Source organism: Nelumbo lutea, chromosome 8 (genome assembly GCF_056320005.1).
Source record: "Nelumbo lutea isolate HS-2025 chromosome 8, American lotus-T2T, whole genome shotgun sequence".
Lineage (NCBI taxonomy): Eukaryota > Viridiplantae > Streptophyta > Magnoliopsida > Proteales > Nelumbonaceae > Nelumbo > Nelumbo lutea.
The window spans coordinates 13844430-13861476 of record NC_142691.1 but is presented as its reverse complement, the minus strand read 5'-3'; the positions used below and the strand labels follow the sequence as shown (position 1 = coordinate 13861476).

Here is a 17047-nt window from a genome sequence, read left to right as displayed (position 1 = left end):
GTGACTAATTGACGAAATTATATATGGACCACTTTTAGATTGTTTTTTGAACTTTAATAAATAAAAATTATAAGAGTAAAATACAAAAACCTCTCCTGAAGTTTCTGAAAATCATAAAAACTTCCTCTCTAGTTTTACTTTAGCAAAAGCTCCCTTTTATTTTTTATTTTTTTAAATTCAACAAATTCCTCCTTCCGTCAATGATCAAGATGAAAAATGTTAAAAAAATGAACAATTTTTTCAAAATGCTTATTTTACCCTTTTACGAATTAACGTGCATATGTTTTTACTAAATAACCCTCTCTCAACTCCGCTCAAATACTGTTCATCTTATTCCTCACGACGCATAGCGGTAGAATACTCCCCCCCAACCTTCCCTCTTCTTTAATAGGTGGGCAACCATGAAGGTAGATGGATGACAATGTCAGACGTCCAAAGATGGTACTAGGAATTTCGTTGGTGCTGTCATATTTCTCTTGGAGGAGAGTTTTTTTTCTTCTTCCTTATATAAACACTACATTTCCCTGCTTCTGTTTCTCTAGTGCAGACGATCGATATGAGAACCAAACTTGTTAATCGTAAGCTCCAGTTTTTCAAGGATGAAACACCTCTCAAGAGAAAGAGGGATTTCCCCCGTGGAGAAGTGATGCTTGAATAGAAAAGGATGAGAACGGCGCCAGGAAACGATAGAGAATCAGATTTTTTTGATGGTTTGCCTAACGACCTTATCGTTTGTATCCTCTGCAAGCTCAGCTCCACCACTCGTTGCCCTTCCGATTTCATTAATGTTCTCATAACGTACACCCCCCCCTCTCTCTCTCTCTCTCTCTCTCTCTCTAACCGTTGTTTTATATCTGTTCTCTTTCATTTCCTTTCTGGTAATGAAGAATTGCTCCGTGGAAATACAACAAAATAATTGATTTATCGCCGAAGAGGTGATTCTGGTATAGAACATTAGTCGGAAATATTCTGTTTTCAGTTGTTGATAACAAGTTTTGAATTTCTAGGGATCAACGTTTCTTCATCCTCAAGTAAAGCTTTCTTTTGAAAATAGTGCTATGAAAAAAAAGAGCTCTCTTTTCGTTGTGTAACTATTTTTCTACCTTCTCAATTGCTTCTCGTTTTGTCTCCTAAACAGGTGCAAGAGGCTGAACGGTTTAGGCTTTCATCCCCTCATCTTGTCGAAAGCGTTTCCTAAAGCCTTCGCCGTGAAATCTAAGAACTGGTTTGAATCGTCTCATCGCTTCTTGAAACAGTGTGCAGTTGCTGGAAACATCTAAGCCTATTATACGCTTGGCATGGTCAGTACATTATTACCTAAATTTACAGATGAAAGAAAACTTGTATAAATATTTATTTCGTTACTGAGCCTCGCAAATGATCATCTAATTAGCCTTTCTTATTGATTGCAGATATGTTTCTATTGTGTACAGAACCGAGGAAATGGGCTGTCGCTGATGGCTAAAGCGGCCATTAGCTCTCACGCTCCAGCGCTTTATTCACTTGTTGTTATCCAGTTCAGTGGCAGTGGCGGGTCCAAGAACGACAATGACCTTCGAGCCGGTGTCGCTCTCTGTGCATGAGACACTTTCCTCAGCCACATCAATGCCTTCCGGGAACTTGTCCTCTGTTTGCAAGATGGCTACGGCATCCGCCAAAACATCGCCGAGGGGCGCCGGTTCCTCGTCCAAGCGAGGCGACATTAATTTTGTCGTTGCTTGGCGTGCGGCACCGTGAACTACTATTCTTGGGCGTGCCAGACGCTCGATTGGAAGTTGTGCCATAAGGTGGAGTGCACACCCATGGAGCAGCGGCTCGGTGGCGATGTCGAAGCTGACGGAGGAATCGTCGAGGTTGACGAGGACGATGCCATGCTTCCTCCTGTAATAAACGAAAAAAAAGAGTATCGTTCCCGTTGATGCACTAAATTCCCAGTACCATCGTTGGATGTCTGACATTGTCATCCATCTCATTTTCGTTGGAAAAAAGACCGGTTATTAGTGAGGAATTCTCAAATGTGTTCCCCTCACTAACAGCTAGTACACCATCCCAGACTCCCATGTACTATCGTTGGATGGCTGACAGTTCAGATGGCCGGAGGTGGAGATCGAATTCATTTGCCACTTCCATGTTTGTGGGGAGAAAGAGAGAGAATCGGAGGGAAGTTAAAGAAGAGGGAAAGTTGGAGGGGGAGTGCCCACCATTTGCCGTTGTGACTAATGAGGAAGAAGATGAACAGTATTCAAGTGGATTATGGAGTTGGCGAGACAGGGCTATTTTAGTAAAAATAGATGCATATTAACGTTTTCAGTCTTGGTCATTGATGGAAGGGAGGTATTTGTTGAATTTTTCAAAAACAGAGGGGAGTTTTTTGTTAAAATAAAACTATAGGGGGGGGTTTTATGATCGTCAGAAAATTCAGGGGAGGTTTTTATATTTTATCTAAATTATAATTATAAAAATTGGAATAGAACTATAATTATAAAAATTGCAATAAATAATTTGAGATTTAATTTTTCCCCAAAATTTAATAAGACCTGAAAGTTAATAAAAATAATTTATTTTGTCTACCTTAAATGATTTATATGTTTTATTTTACACATAAGTTATATGTTAAAAATTAAAACATATTTATTATTTACAAAAATAGTTATTATTATTATTATTATTATAAAATGATAAATAAATATTTTTTACAAAAAAATTAAAAATTAAAAATGATAATTATTATATGATACGTACATGTTTTAGTGTTACGGTATTATTATTTATAATTTTTCTCTTCATATAACCTATTAAAGTGTATTTTTCATGAATTAGATCTACTTTATTGCTCAGGGTAATTCAATTTTAGATTTAGTATAATTAATATATTTATGTAATCTGTATGCATTTCACTAACATATCCAAGAGTTTTAATATCATTCATCTCTATCCATGCATTTTCAAAAAGTATTAATATCCATATCCAAGTCGTCACTATACTGGACCTGAACCCAATTAAAAATTCAGGATAGCCAGAACCCGGTTACGGTTCATCTCAACGTATGCCTCACCAAAGAGGCCAAGCGATTAAAACCTATCAGCTTCATCATCTCCATTTTGCTTTTCGGGATCCAAGACCTCGTGTTCCACGCTGAACTCGGATTCAGGATCCATTAATATTAACTCCGTGGGAATTTTGAAGCTGGTCTGATTAACCAAATTAATAACCAGCGTCATTTCCTGCAGTTCCTGCTCAAGAAGTAACAATTAAGCAATTAATACATAAAATCTGCTTATATTTGTATTTAAGAAGTTCCCTGCTACAAAGACAATATATTCCCATCTCTTTTGGTTTGGAAACAGATGAGCAACAAGTAGAACAGAGAAGAAGATTTATCCCGTATAATCGATGAAAAAAAAACTAGATAAAGAGAAACAAACATGAGGGAGCTGCAACCTCTCAAGAACCTGGAAAAAAAGAAAAGAATGAAAACAACACCCATTTAATGAGTCATGCATGTAGACATGAAGATTACCACAGAATCTGGATTAATGTGAGAATCTTTGGAACTTGAATAAGGTACAGAGAAGTGGAACCACTCGTAGAATCTGAACCATCTTACCCAACTTCAAGGGAGGAGTCAACGACGGAGAGTGCAAAAAAGATGCCTTCTTGGAAGTGTTTGAAAGATGAACGAGAAACTCATGATCTTTTCACAGAGCGCTGTATCGACGGTGTATTGTTAGGAGTCTGTTACGATCCATTTGTCTCACATTGATAGTATGAGATGCTAATGTGATATCCTACATCAGTATGGAATGCTGGCATATAATTGTTTGCTAAAATGGTTTGCAGTGAGGTCTGAGAAACAAATTCTAGTTGCTTTGGGGTGTTTTGGGGTCATAGAAGCTCACCAGAAGACAAACGGGAGTCACCTAAATGAATCATCTTGGTCAGTGAGGGTGAACTTAAGAAATCTCCTAGAGCGAGACGATACACCAGTTAAACTCAATGGTTCAGATTTAGAAGAAAATTATAGACAAGAAAAATAACAAAAAAAAAGAAAAAAGAAAATAACAAGGTTGTGACAATCTTAAAGGCGATTGCTTCTCAACAATAAATTTAAAATTGTCTCTTCCTCATTCCTAAGTACCTCAGTCCTTTGGTTTGTCAACTGTAGTCCATATTGAAATTGGGCAATGAAACCAATTTACACCGAAGCCTTATTCGTTTTCCGGTATCCGGGTAACATGCTTGCCAATGTTCTTGTGTTTTCACTTATCCGGGTAAAGAGATGGGTGGGAAGGGATTAGTGTTTTTGGCGGATGGATAAGCAACTTACCACCCTCCAGTTAGTCCGGATCTCCCGCCCACGAGAATTCTGCTCACGTTTATCGCAGCCACACATGGAGAACATCTCATCCTCTGCATAGTATTTTGCAGGGGGAGATGTTCCCAATTCACGGGGGGTAGTGTATTGTGGGTAGGCGTGAGCAGAGTTTTTTGTGGGCAGGAGATCTGGAGTCCCCTCCAGGAGGGTATCAGTTTCCCCGGTAACAGATGCTCTCTGGAAAATTCAATTATAGTGGAATAAGAACACGGGAGAGTTGGTCTATTGTAAAATAATATAGAAGGCAGAATGGAGCTTATTGGTAATCACTTTCCAAACCGGAACTTGCAGGAGTGTGATGGTGCAGAATCTCGAAACTGGGAAATTACAGAGAGAAGAAGGGTTGAATCGTGCCACTTGATTACTCTCCTTTCTCCCCAAACCCCATCTCAAGGATAAAGACATGCTATCCTTTTAAAGCATGTGATATAACATGTATACAGTAACTGAAATCAACCATCTAATCTAACAGAACTTGCTAGGAGCATACTCACTATCTGATCTTTCACTTTTAGATGGTCAATAAATTGTAGTCAGCAACATAAATAAATTGGAATTAACTGGTAAGAAATTATGTGCTCCTATTGGTTCCAGCAGTATCATAGATAAAACACAACAGTGGGCCCTATTTTCCATGATGACAGCTGAAGTGACAACAATGTTGAGCTCAGCTGATCAACTTTTGCTTCTGCCTTCTAGATTTAGAGACCTGGTGTTGATCTTCTTCGAACTTTCTCCGTAGGCCCTTCAAATCTTCTTCACTCACCAAACCATTCATTTTACGGTTCAACTCATATGCTTCTGCTATCTTCATCTTACATTCCTTACTTGCAGAATCATGAGCAACCACTGAAACAATATAAACATAGGATGAAATAATAAATAGTTAAAAAAATCGATGCATTCTTTGGATTCCACCCCAATATCAAAATTATTTTGATTTAACAATCCAAGCTGTGAATTATTAAAGATATTACTAATTTCCACAAGATTTTTGCTTCAAAAAAGGGGGGGGGGGGTTATTTTAAACTTCTTTAAACGTGTAGATGAGTCCTTATTTTCTGTCTTGCTCAGTCAAACTCCTGGACACATGTCAAATTTTGATTCCTGTGTCTGTGCCCATGCAATATTGAGGAATAAATTAATGTCCTGAAATCTCAAAAAAACATGTCTAATAATCATAATAACATAAAAGATTATATCTGTTGGACATCAAAAGATTTTCACAAGAATATATATGTTTGACAGCAGTTTCTAAATTCTGGAAATTATGAGGAATAGCTTAACATTGCAAAAAGATCAAACTGTTCACTTGTACTGCTGTGCAACCCCAACATGGTTAAATTCACTAAGTCACAGATTGTATGCATGATAGTATCACATGAGGACTATGATTCAAATAATGATGCATTATGTTCTGTAACTGATCTTAAAGCTACTTTGAGAAAGCTGACCTGGATGAGGATAATCTCTTCCAATTATGCAATTTGCTTTGGTTTGAACAGTTAATGGTGCAGTCCATGGCTCATATATGTACTCCTTTGGCATATCTGAAGGTAGTATTAGTTACGCATTTGACCTTAAGAAGGCCCTAGATAATCACCAATGGGTGGGGAACAAATGGTGTAACTATGCAGGAGCTAGTTGCATACCTTTCAGTACAGGGAGGAAGTGTCGAATGTAGTTCCCATTAGGATCATATTTCTTCCCAAATGAGATTGGGGAATAGATACGATTATACTGATCATTTAAGCAGTAAAGATCACGGCGACTTAGTTCAGTGTAATTTGAAACAAGTGCATCAAGATATATCATGAGAATGGATGAAAATGAAGTAAACTTACCTGGTAGAAAAATGAGGAACAAGAGAGCCATAACCAATTTCCGTTATTTATGGCCCAGTCTGAATCAATCAGCAATCTCTCAAAAACATCACGTCCCTTTTCCCAATGAATAAACTATAGACAGACACATTTTATATCAAGAAAAAATAGATGAAGGAAATTACATCATGTCATGCTTAAAGAGTATCAATGTCTTGTACCAGATCTCCACGAGTCAGGAAACATGCTACAGAATGCCGTGTAAGATGGTGCATCCAACCCCACCTTTGCAGCTATCATATCAAAACATAAACTGGCCTCAAATTAGCTGATTTGACAATTGAAATATGAGAAAACTGAACACCTAGGTTTGAATACCCAAAGCTACATATTAATAGGTTGAAAACAGAAAAGCACAGAATATAACAGACCTGGACCATGATGGCATCAATCCAAGGGTAGCCTGTCCGAGCCTCCCTCCAAGCCGCCAGCAATTCATCATCATCATTCCAAGGTATCTACATTTCCAGTGTGAAATTCTTTTTGGCTTCTTGTTCCAAATATGGGAAAATTGGTCATAGCCATTTAGCGACTACACTGGCAATTTTGTTTGATCATACTTAAGAAAAACTTCATTTAAGAAAAAATTCCAACATATTTTATTTTGATCATATTTTAGAAAAACAGAAAAGGTATTTGATCAGCCCTACTGGAGTGTCATCAAGCACTATATATGCTTTTTTTAAGTGAATATTCTATAGAAGATCTACTTCAATGGCAGCCTTGTGCATTCATGACTTATTGAATGCACATAGAAAGCAATGATACAGTGCTTCAAATAAGTTATCACTCATCTATCTATACTATTTAAAGCAGATACTTGCCTTGGCTTCTGTGTAAATCATTAAAATTAAATCCAAATACCATATATCATATATGGTTAACACTTACTTGCACACATGTATAGCGCAGAGGTGCATGCTCTTACACTAGTAATACTAAAAACAAATTTAATTACCAAACCGCACATGCACTGTGCATGCCAAAACGTGTTAGACACCAGGAAGATTGAAGAGATAGCACTTTGCCTAGAAACATAGTTCGAAACTTAATCTAAGCTTGCTAAGTGTTTTACCTCCTACATCCTACCCATGGACATTTTATAAGTCATCCAGGCAGTGACAAGGTGACTAGTCATGCCTGCAAATTTTGTATAACCTGTGATACTTTATGTAGACCTAATTCATGGAAAGTGGAAATAGAGCATATTTATGAGGAAGAAAAAAAGACTTCATCCTATGCAGGCAAACCTAATATAGTTTCAATCGTTTTTCTGTTAAGTACATAAAAGAAAGAAGTGAAAAACATGAGTTGGCATGTCTTTGCAGGCTCAGCTAGTCAACAGTTTCTGCACAGTTTTTGATAGCTACTGCCTGACAATTTAGATCCATAGTTTCTACAAGTTTGTATAATAAGTTCTACTGCTTCTGCAGAATTTAGGGTCTGTTTGGTTTCCGGGAACAGGGGTCTGGAATTGGAATCAGAATGGTCCATTCCGATTCCAACTGTTTGGTTGGGCGGAATCGGAATCCCATGTACTTTCCTGCTGGAATGGCATTCCTCCATTTGAGGGAATGGCCATTCCCTCCCCCTCCCCTGGGAATGAGAATCCATTCCAGTCAATTCTAATTCTGATTCCGATTCCATCCTGAATCAAACAGGCGAGGGGAATAGACCATTCTGATTCGATTTTGGGGGATTCTGATTCCGATTCCAACTGTGAACCAAACGGACCCTTAGTCTAATCCATATTATAACTGATATAAAGCCTCAAAATCTAAATTACTACTATCCCTCCTGAATTACCATGAAAGATCATCTATTTTTTTTATCATATACAACCTCACAAATTGGAATTGCATTGATGTATGAAAATAATAAGGCTCAGTTTGGAAGGAGTACAAATACAAATATGTAGAGTGTAAAAACTTATATTTTGTATTATTTTGTACGCATTGACACTGTACATATTTGCATTTGTCCTCTTTCTAAACTGAGACTAAGACTCAGTTTAGAAAGAGGACAAATGCAAATATGTACAGTGTCAATGCGTACAAAATAATACAAAATATAAGGTTTTGCATTCTACATATTTGTATTTGTATTCCTTCCAAACTAAGCCTAAATAGAAAATTTAACAATAGTGACACAATGAGCTAATCATAATTTTACATGTATGGAACTCAAACAAGATGTTAAGAACTATCTACTTGACGAACACATGAATTCATCCAAGAAATTTCAGTTTACAGATGATGTACCAACTCATGAACCAGAAGATATGAAACCATTACATAATAGTTACCTGCTTGCAAATTCGATTGCCCTTCATTTTGTCAAAATTTGGAGTGCCATAAGCCACCATGTAGAAAAATTCTCGCCATAACAACTACAGAGAGGTAAAATTAATTGTTTGATTGTTTCTTCAAAGAAAAGAAAAAAACTAGTGAAAAGCTGCAAACAGTCATACTACCTGCCCAACCAGTGAAACTGGTGGTAATGTGTGCCTTTTGACTTTCTTGTACACATCTTGAAGACATTGGTAAAAATACCTGGAAGATAGACAGCCAAACTGCCCAAAAAACAAGAAAAAAGAAAAAAGAAATAAAATAGAAAAATATTGATCAACTATAAATTATTAAAATATAATTCTAGCAATTCTCCAGTCTGTAAATTGCAATCCCATGACAAAAGTTGATGAAGGATAAAATAATGCCCATTTCCAAGATGGTTTCTTCTTATTATCACTCACTTTCAAATATGGAGACAAAACAGTGGTTGCTGGCTTCAAAAATAAAGATGGATTGCCCTTTGGTTTCTCAAAGCTTGCCACCCACTCCTGCAATACAATGAATCCAGAGCTAAGGTGATATATACAAAATTAACTCAAAACTACAATAGTTTTTACTTACACTGAACCAAAAGCCAAGTAGTGGATCAATACAACTACCTCATCAGAGCAGGCAGCTGTTCTGCCTTTATGCTACATGTATCTCTTATTCTGGCTTTTTAGTAACCAATCATTTACCAAAAGAGATAGGTAACTTAAAAAATAAAAAATAAAAAATAAAACTACGTAAAGGGCCATTAAGCAATGTTGGTCCTGGCAATCCAGGGTCTTTGAAGGGTTGGCCTGGATGTGGACCTCCTTTGGCATTTTTTGCACAAAGTGGCCACTGTCATACTTGAACTCGTATTTTCATGCTTGTTAGCCTGATATTTTACCTTTGCACTAAGTAATGACCCCTCAAATTAAGAAAAAAAAAATACATATCACTCAATAGTAGAACATGAAACACAACTATTATTACATTCATGATAAGCTAAAGATAATCCACACGGTTACTAGAAGAATGTCTTAATCCCATAACGATCAACATTTACAAGAGAACTTTCTAAAGAAAAGGGAGAAAGGGAAGAGTAGTGAAGCAAAACTCTAAACCTAAATTCTAAATTGGCATAAGCCTTTCAAAGAACATCTTACAAAGTTGTTTGACAGTGGATCAAGTAGGGAGCTGGTGCCAATTGCCGAAAGCTGAAAAGACTCCAATTTAAAAATACTTTTAAACCCAAGGGTATTGTTGACATATAAAAATTTTCAGGTGTCATCACCCAGGGAATCTTTTCCAGCATCCAGCAATGAGGGGCCAGTTACTGAATGCTGAACTCAATTTTCAAATTGGAATCTTTTAAGCATTCAGAATTCAGTCCCTAACACCACCAGTCCATGGTAAAAGTTTAAGTGGATTAACATCCATAAATAAAATATAAGGATCATGAAAACATTAATAAAAGAAAGGTTCAAGACAAGCCTAAAAATACAAAATAACTGGAGTAACCTAAACTTGACTAAATAACCAGGCTAATTCTTTACAATAGCATTCGCTTCATAAGAATGCAAATGAAGTATAACAAAATCTTTTTTTCTAGCAACTATCCATGTCAGAACAACAATTTCTGCAATATTTTTACAAGTCTCTATTCTGTCTGTAAGGTTAATGTTAAAGGCCATTTACTCTATTAAGGATACAGAGAAGGAACCCTGGTAGAGGTTTCGTGTGGATTATGGACTGGAACAATAAGTAGAATTTAAGAGGACCATATCTTTAGAATAGTAATAGTTGGGCATAACCCTTATGAGTTGTAACTTTCCTCTTAGCAATGAATCTCAATTTTCTTAAATAGGAATATACATTTAATATATGACTGGTGAGTTGAGTGTGCAGAAGCAAAGATAATAAAACTAAAATGACCTCAAATCAATAAAAAGCAGACCTCATCATTAAGTGCTTCTCTCAACCTCTTCAATGCTTCTGACTCACCACCTCTGAAAGGAGAAAATTCATCCTGCAACACAAACTTCTTGTGAATAAATCTAAGACACTCATTTTGTTTATGAGAATTTTTGGCTTAATACCTGTCTAATATCTCCATAGCCAAGTTCTTTGATCGTCGGAATTCCTAATATTTCAAGATCTTCAACATTTCCTATAGGAGGAAGCCAAGAAATTGTTGTTGAAAGTGGGGGTGAGGGCTGCCCAGCAATCTTTAGAAATGATTGATAACTCAGCGGTGGTGCTCCCCCATTCTGTTTGGATATTAGCAAATGCAAAGAGGAATATTGCCAATTCAGAAAGTGTAACACATAAAACTCATAAAACCAACCAGGATCACTTCCTGAAAAGCAAGAAAGCTACAGGTTTGCACTTATAGCTAAGGGTGTCAATGCACCGGTTTTGGACTGGACCCCGTCCAGTCCAAATTCAATTTAGACGGATTGGACGGACCAACAAAACATATTGGATTGGACCAATCTGGTCCAAAATATTTATTAGATTGGAGTGGACCTGGTCCGTCCGTAATACATTTAGATTGGATTCGGTTGGATTAAGCCAATATCCGATCCATTGACATAAGATACAGATATAGGTGTCAATGGACCAGGTTTGGGTTGAAACAAATCTAAATTAAAATGAATTTGAACAGATTAGACGGTCCGAACATTGAATTGGACCGGTCAAAAATATTAATTGGATTGGATTGGACCTGGTTCATTTGTAATGGACTCACATTGGACTGGACCGGATTCGACCAAATCCAGTCCAATTGACACCACTACTTATAACTTTGATCAACAACAAAGTGGACATAATAGAAGCAAAACAAAGGGATACACTATCTTGAGCTTACCTTCTCTATTATCTTTACAGGATTGAAGAGAGTATGGCTCACAGGAGAGAGAACCTCAATTCCAAGTGCAGAAGCGTGGTCCTATTAAGCGTTAAAAGAAGTTATGAAATAGAGAATTCCCAAAGTTTCCACTCAACTGGGAAAACAGAAATGCAGGAGAAGTGCCTCAGAAAATAATTTGAACTCAAAGGTCATGTATTGTTTCAACAACTAGCTCAATTGCAAAAATAGTAAGATACAATAGAGAGTAGTTTTTGATGTTGCTAAAATGGAGGTAGGGGGTAAGTAGTCCTAACCTTGACTCTATCATCCATAGCTTGGTAATATGGTTCTGTGTCATATTCAAAGCAAAGTTTTTTGACACCCCACTGCAAGAATCAATAGAAACCATGTAACGTTAAGGTGCACGACATATGGAAACTGGCAAGTGAAGCAAATTGTAAAAATAAAAAAGAAAAGATATACTATTTGGAGATGGGTGAGATGAATTGTTCTCAGATCTTACATATCACATTTAAGCTATCATATGATTGCATCACCAACACCCGAGTACTGTTTTTTTTTTTTTTTTTTGGATAATTCTACCCCCTAGTACTTCAACCTTCTCAATTTATAGATGCCGGGTATTAGCAAATAGAAACACTCTTCTATGAGATAGTCCACACTGGACAGGGACACATTTCGTATTTTAGGAAATTTGTGATGTCAAGCAATCAAATGAGCACTCTCAGCTTGAGCATACTCGGTGAGCTTCACCTAATGGGCCTTTCTCAAAACCATATTTCAGACTCTGCAGGTTTATAGAATTCTGGAAAAAAAATACTTGTAAAGCTCAGTAATAATTACTTTAATCTAAGAGTATTTAAAAATTTCTTATTTCTTGTATCAAGAAATTGTAAATATCCTTCAATGCACCTAGCGTATAAATAGAGCTGTGAGAAAAGAAAAAAAAATGTATAAAACTTGATCTCGTTTGAGGTATAAGACAAGAATTAAAATGCAGAAAAAAGAAGCTTACTTCCTTTAAGAGGCGGAACAAAACCTCGACAGGCTCGCCTCTAAACACTAACAAACGGGACCCGAGTTTCCGGAGACTTGAATCGAGATCAACGAGGCTCTCGAGCAAGAATTGAATCCTATTCAAACCGGCACAAGCAGAACCAGGGGAAAAAGCTGTCGGGTCGGGCTCGAGAAAGTGTGGATCAAGAATGAAGACTGGATAAAGATGAGTCGCGTCCTTACGAGCGTGTTCCAGAGCTGGATTGTCGTGGATACGAAGGCCCTTACGAAACCAAAGCAGAGAATTCGACACCATTGGAGGAATTGAAGCGGCGTGATGAACAAACAGACGAGATCCAGGGAGTTGGTAGAGAGAAGATGAAGCTCGCATTCTACAGGAGAGTTTCCCGCTCGTAAGTTTTGCAAATATGTAGAGAAGGTGCTAATGTGCGCTGGTGGAGTGGGATAAGACAGGGTGTAAGGTGTCAAGGAAGTGACTGGAAGTCTGGAACATTCGAAGTTCCTCCATTTCGTGAAGGTAAAGACGGTGATACAGTGCGTTGTACGCGATGTGCGTAGTTTAGCATTTCTCGTTGAGAAGATGGAAAGTAGCGGTTGGTTTGGGAGCCACGTCGTTTGCTAGGAAAGTACCGGTCTTCGAGAGACGTTTAGGCTATGATACCGAAAATGCATGATGGCTAAAAATCTGCCAATCAATCGGTATAAAAAAAAGTGGTGCCCAATCAACGGAGATTTATCCAATTTGGCCACACTTATTCGGGTATCATACCCTTCCAGCATCATAGAAAATTAGAAATTGCGATTTCATGAAATAAAAAATAAATGAGAGAATGAAAGTTGGGAAATTGAAGTAGCGGTTGATTCTCGTCCACGTCGGCTTGCGAGGCGGAGATAGATTTTCTGAGATCACATCAGCGCCCCACAAGCGCTCACAACATTATCCCAACCTTCTATTAAAACATCTCCCATTAACAGCACGCTGAGGTGTGTATGTGAATCACCTGTGGGGCGCTGATGTGATCTCAGATTTTCTACCTCAATTAAGAATTGCCACTTCAACCGTCTGTTCATGAGAAAGATCTAGATATCTCTCTCTTGGTCACTGGGTCACTTGTTAAGTGAGTTGGGAACTTAGGATCTCCTACACACACCTATTCACAAGATATTACAATTGTAAATTGAGAACATCTTCCATATTTACTGTTATTATTCATGAGAAAATATTTATGATGTACGGCTATATCATCCTGCTGTAGGTGTGGGTAGGATCCTTGTGAATAACGTGGCATTCTTAGAAATTTTCTTTACAGCATAGGCTATTGGCCCCCCACAGCTAAAGATTTTCCATAAACAAGAGGTTTACCTAGCTTATTGGGCAAAAGACTCAAGCTTCCATTGGATCACGTTCCCTCTTGTGCCATGTCAAGTTTGTGAGTTCAATGATTGACGTTGGGATAATTTACTTGTCTATTTCGTCTAGTTCAATATAATCACGGTTCAAATATCCCTACCCGTTCTTTGCCGCAATTAACCCTTCTCTGAAAATAATCTCAGCAGGAACTAAAGCATAATCACCCTTCTCATCTCCGGTGAAACAAACACATAAACCCATTATTTCAAAGGTAAAGCACAGTATTAGTATCTCTCACCATTTCCCCATCCTGAAACCGCGCGCAGCTGAACCATCTTTGCTCATTTAACAATAATGACCCAAGAGTCCAAGACTAAGAAAATAAAAATGAAACTGATATTCAATTTAGAACTTCTTCGGGGAATTTAAGCTTTTTACATGGGTAAACATGGCTACAATTAGCTTCACCATCAGCTATTAAAGAAGAAAATTAATCAATAGTTTGAAATTATTTGATTAAAGACGAAAACTAATCAATACATCTGGAAAGGTATTTTAACAAGTTTTAATTTTCCATGGAGAATCATTTGTTGGTTTGCTAAGAACAGTAATTAATCAAAAGAAAAAAAAATGAAGGGACATAGATTCTGATGAAGCGCCTTTCGGTAGCTCCCGACTGGTAGGTGATTCGGATGTTTGGCTAAATAATCATTACCTAGAATGTGGCTTGGATGCCTGATTGAATGGTTCTTATTTGGAAGGTAGTTTGTACGCCTAGCTGAATGGTGACGAGCTGGAGAGGTGGCTCTGACACCTAACTGAATGGTGACAAGCTGGAGAGGTGGCTCTGACGCCTAGCTGAGTGGTGACGAGCTGGAGAGGTGGCTTTGATGCGATCTGCAAGGACATAGTGTCAGAGTGCCCGGGTTGCTTTACCTGGGGTGGGCACTCCGATGCTTAAATTAGCGAATAAGAGATTTTAAGATAGCTAAATGTGAGAGAGTTGGAGAGTTGCGAGAATTAAATTGTGCCTCCCCCTTGGGGTTGGAGGTAAGACTTTTATATAGGCATTGTTTGGCGTGAGCATCACGCAACATGTCCGGGATCTTCGGGAGGACGTGCCTAACTTCTCCGAAGTCCTTGGAGGTAGTCATGCACGTAAGTCAATCTTTGCTTACTCGGTTTCTCCCAAAACATTCAGTGTGAGAGGTGACTTTCGAGAGACCTAGGAGTGATGGGATGCATGCAGAAATCGATGGCGAGCACGTCTCGTAGGTTGCCAGGTCGACGCTAGAGGCAGGTCGCCAAATCGGCGATGGAGGCAGGTCGCTAGGTCGACGCTAGAGGCAGGTCACCAGGTCAGCAATAGGGACAGGTCGCTAAGTCGCCAGGTCAGCACTAGAGGCAGGTCGCCAGGTCGACACCAGAGGTAGGTCGCCAGGTCGGCGCTAGAGGCAGGTCACCAGGTCGGCACCAGAGGCAGGTCGCCAAGTCGCTAGCTGGGACTCCATCATTTTGGCTAAGGCAAGTTGTCGTCTAGGTGGTTCTGGGTGTCACCTAGTTGTTCCGAGATGCCATGTGTCATGATGTTAGTGGAGGGTTGTATCTGCCCTCATCAATTGCCCCCACTCCCAAGCTGAGATCAGCTCAGCGAAGGGAGTAGATTTGTGCTTCGTTGTAGGTCCTTAGGCTTGTTACCAACATATTTTGAGGTCGGCTTAGGGATCCTTGGTGTTGAAGGTAGTTTGGCTTCCCCTTGTGGTATGTGCGTCGATGTTGGAATTTAAATAGCAGGTTAGTGCCATGGATGCATTGTATCAGTCGTTTAAGGTGTTGGTCGTCTATTCCTACGATAAGCCACAATGAGCTCAACCTGTGGGGGCAGCTTTACAAATTGCAAGTTGCCAGCTCACACGAGAACCTTGAAAGGCTCAACCTGCAAGGCTCGTCCATGGCTGATTACGTGTGTCGCCACAAGGAGCTCAAGCCACAAAGAGCTCACATGGGAGCCACAAAGGGCTTGACCTATAGGGGCGACCTCACGAACAGGGCTGACAAGGCTCATCCAGGCTGATTACGTGTGTCGCCAGGTCGTTAGAATTATGACAGTCTAGTTTTGCTCTCAACACCTCAGCATACAGACACCTCGTCACCTCGGCAGGACTGACCTGCGAGGGCGGCTCCACAACCTACTGGCCATCAACTCCCACGTAAAGCATAGAAGACTCAATTTGTGGTGTGACCTCACAGTTTGCTGGCTATCAACTCCCATGGGAACCACGGAAGGCTCAACCTGTCGGGTGGCCTCACATTCTACTAGTTGTCAGCTCTCGCAGAGAGCACATAGAGCTCGACATATGGGGGTGGCCTCACAGCTAGGGAGATTCTGTCAGGGCAAGATTACGAGAACTTATTTGGGCTAATCATTTTGCTTCTGCCCCCCTAGGGGGTTCTTTCGATCAAACGCTGTTGTTGTTGCTTGAAGATGTTATTGCTTGAGGCTCAGAGAATCGGGTGAGAAAATAGCCTTTTGTAGCGTTTCTCACAGACGACGTCAATTGATGAAGCGCCTTTTGGCAGCTCCCGGTTGGCAGGTGACTTGGATGCCTGGCTGAATGGTTCCTACCTGAAAGGTGGCTTGGACGCCTAGCTATATGGTGATGAGCTAGAGAGGTGGCTCTAACGCCTAACTGAATGGTGACGAGTTGGAGAGGTGGCTCTAACGCCTAATTGAATGGTGACGATTTGGAGAGGTGGATCTAATGTCTAGCTGAGTGGTGATGAGATCGAGAGGTGGCTCTGATGCGACCTGCAAGGACATACGTGTCAGAATGTCCGGGTTGCTTTACTCGTGGTGGGCACTTCGATGCTTAAGTTAGCGAATAAGAGATTTTAAGATAGTTAAATGTGAGAGAGTTGGAGAGCTGCAAGAACTAAATTGCGCTTCCCTCCCGGGGTTGGAGGTAAGGCCTTTATATAGGCATTGTTTGGCGTGAGCATCATGCAACACGTCCGGGATCTCCGGAGGACGTGCCTAACTGCTCCGAAGTCCTCGGAGGTAGTCGTGTACGTAAGCCAATCTTTGCGCCTTACTTGGTTTCTCCCAAAACATTTGGTGTGAGAGTTGACTTCCGAGAGACCCGAGAGTGATGGGATGCATGCATAAAATGATGGCGAACACGTCTTGCAGGTCGCCAAGTCGGCACTAGAGGTAGGTTGCCAGGTCG

The 17047-nt window shown here is 39.4% G+C and overlaps 1 protein-coding gene and 1 pseudogene across 1 annotated transcript; one reads left to right on the top strand and one right to left on the bottom strand.

The window, feature by feature from the left end:
- The first annotated feature begins 622 nt into the window (after positions 1–622).
- On the top strand, positions 623–1728 carry LOC148842851 (F-box protein At1g67340-like; annotated as a pseudogene).
- Positions 1729–4842: 3114 nt separating this feature from the next.
- Positions 4843–13010, bottom strand: UVR3 (DNA photolyase family protein). Its single transcript, XM_088959897.1, has 14 exons — positions 12468–13010; positions 11746–11817; positions 11450–11530; positions 10677–10847; positions 10535–10606; positions 9012–9098; positions 8733–8831; positions 8565–8648; positions 6631–6717; positions 6421–6492; positions 6221–6334; positions 6029–6116; positions 5831–5926; positions 4843–5225 (listed from the first exon to the last, which is right to left on the bottom strand). The coding sequence occupies exons 1-14, from the start codon at positions 12837–12839 to the stop codon at positions 5044–5046; spliced, it is 1677 nt and encodes a 558-aa protein (XP_088816023.1). The 5' UTR covers positions 12840–13010; the 3' UTR covers positions 4843–5043.
- Between the last annotated feature and the right edge of the window lie 4037 nt (positions 13011–17047).

Coding starts and splice junctions, on each gene's coding strand:
- UVR3 (XM_088959897.1), bottom strand. CDS start 12,839: ATGCGAGCTTCATCTTCTCTCTACCAACTCCCTGGATCTCGTCTGTTT. Junction 11,818..12,467: donor TGTTCCGCCTCTTAAAGGAA/GTAAGCTTCTTT, acceptor TGATTCTTGCAG/TGGGGTGTCAAAAAACTTTG. Junction 6,493..6,630: donor TTGATGCCATCATGGTCCAG/GTCTGTTATATT, acceptor TTGATATGATAG/CTGCAAAGGTGGGGTTGGAT.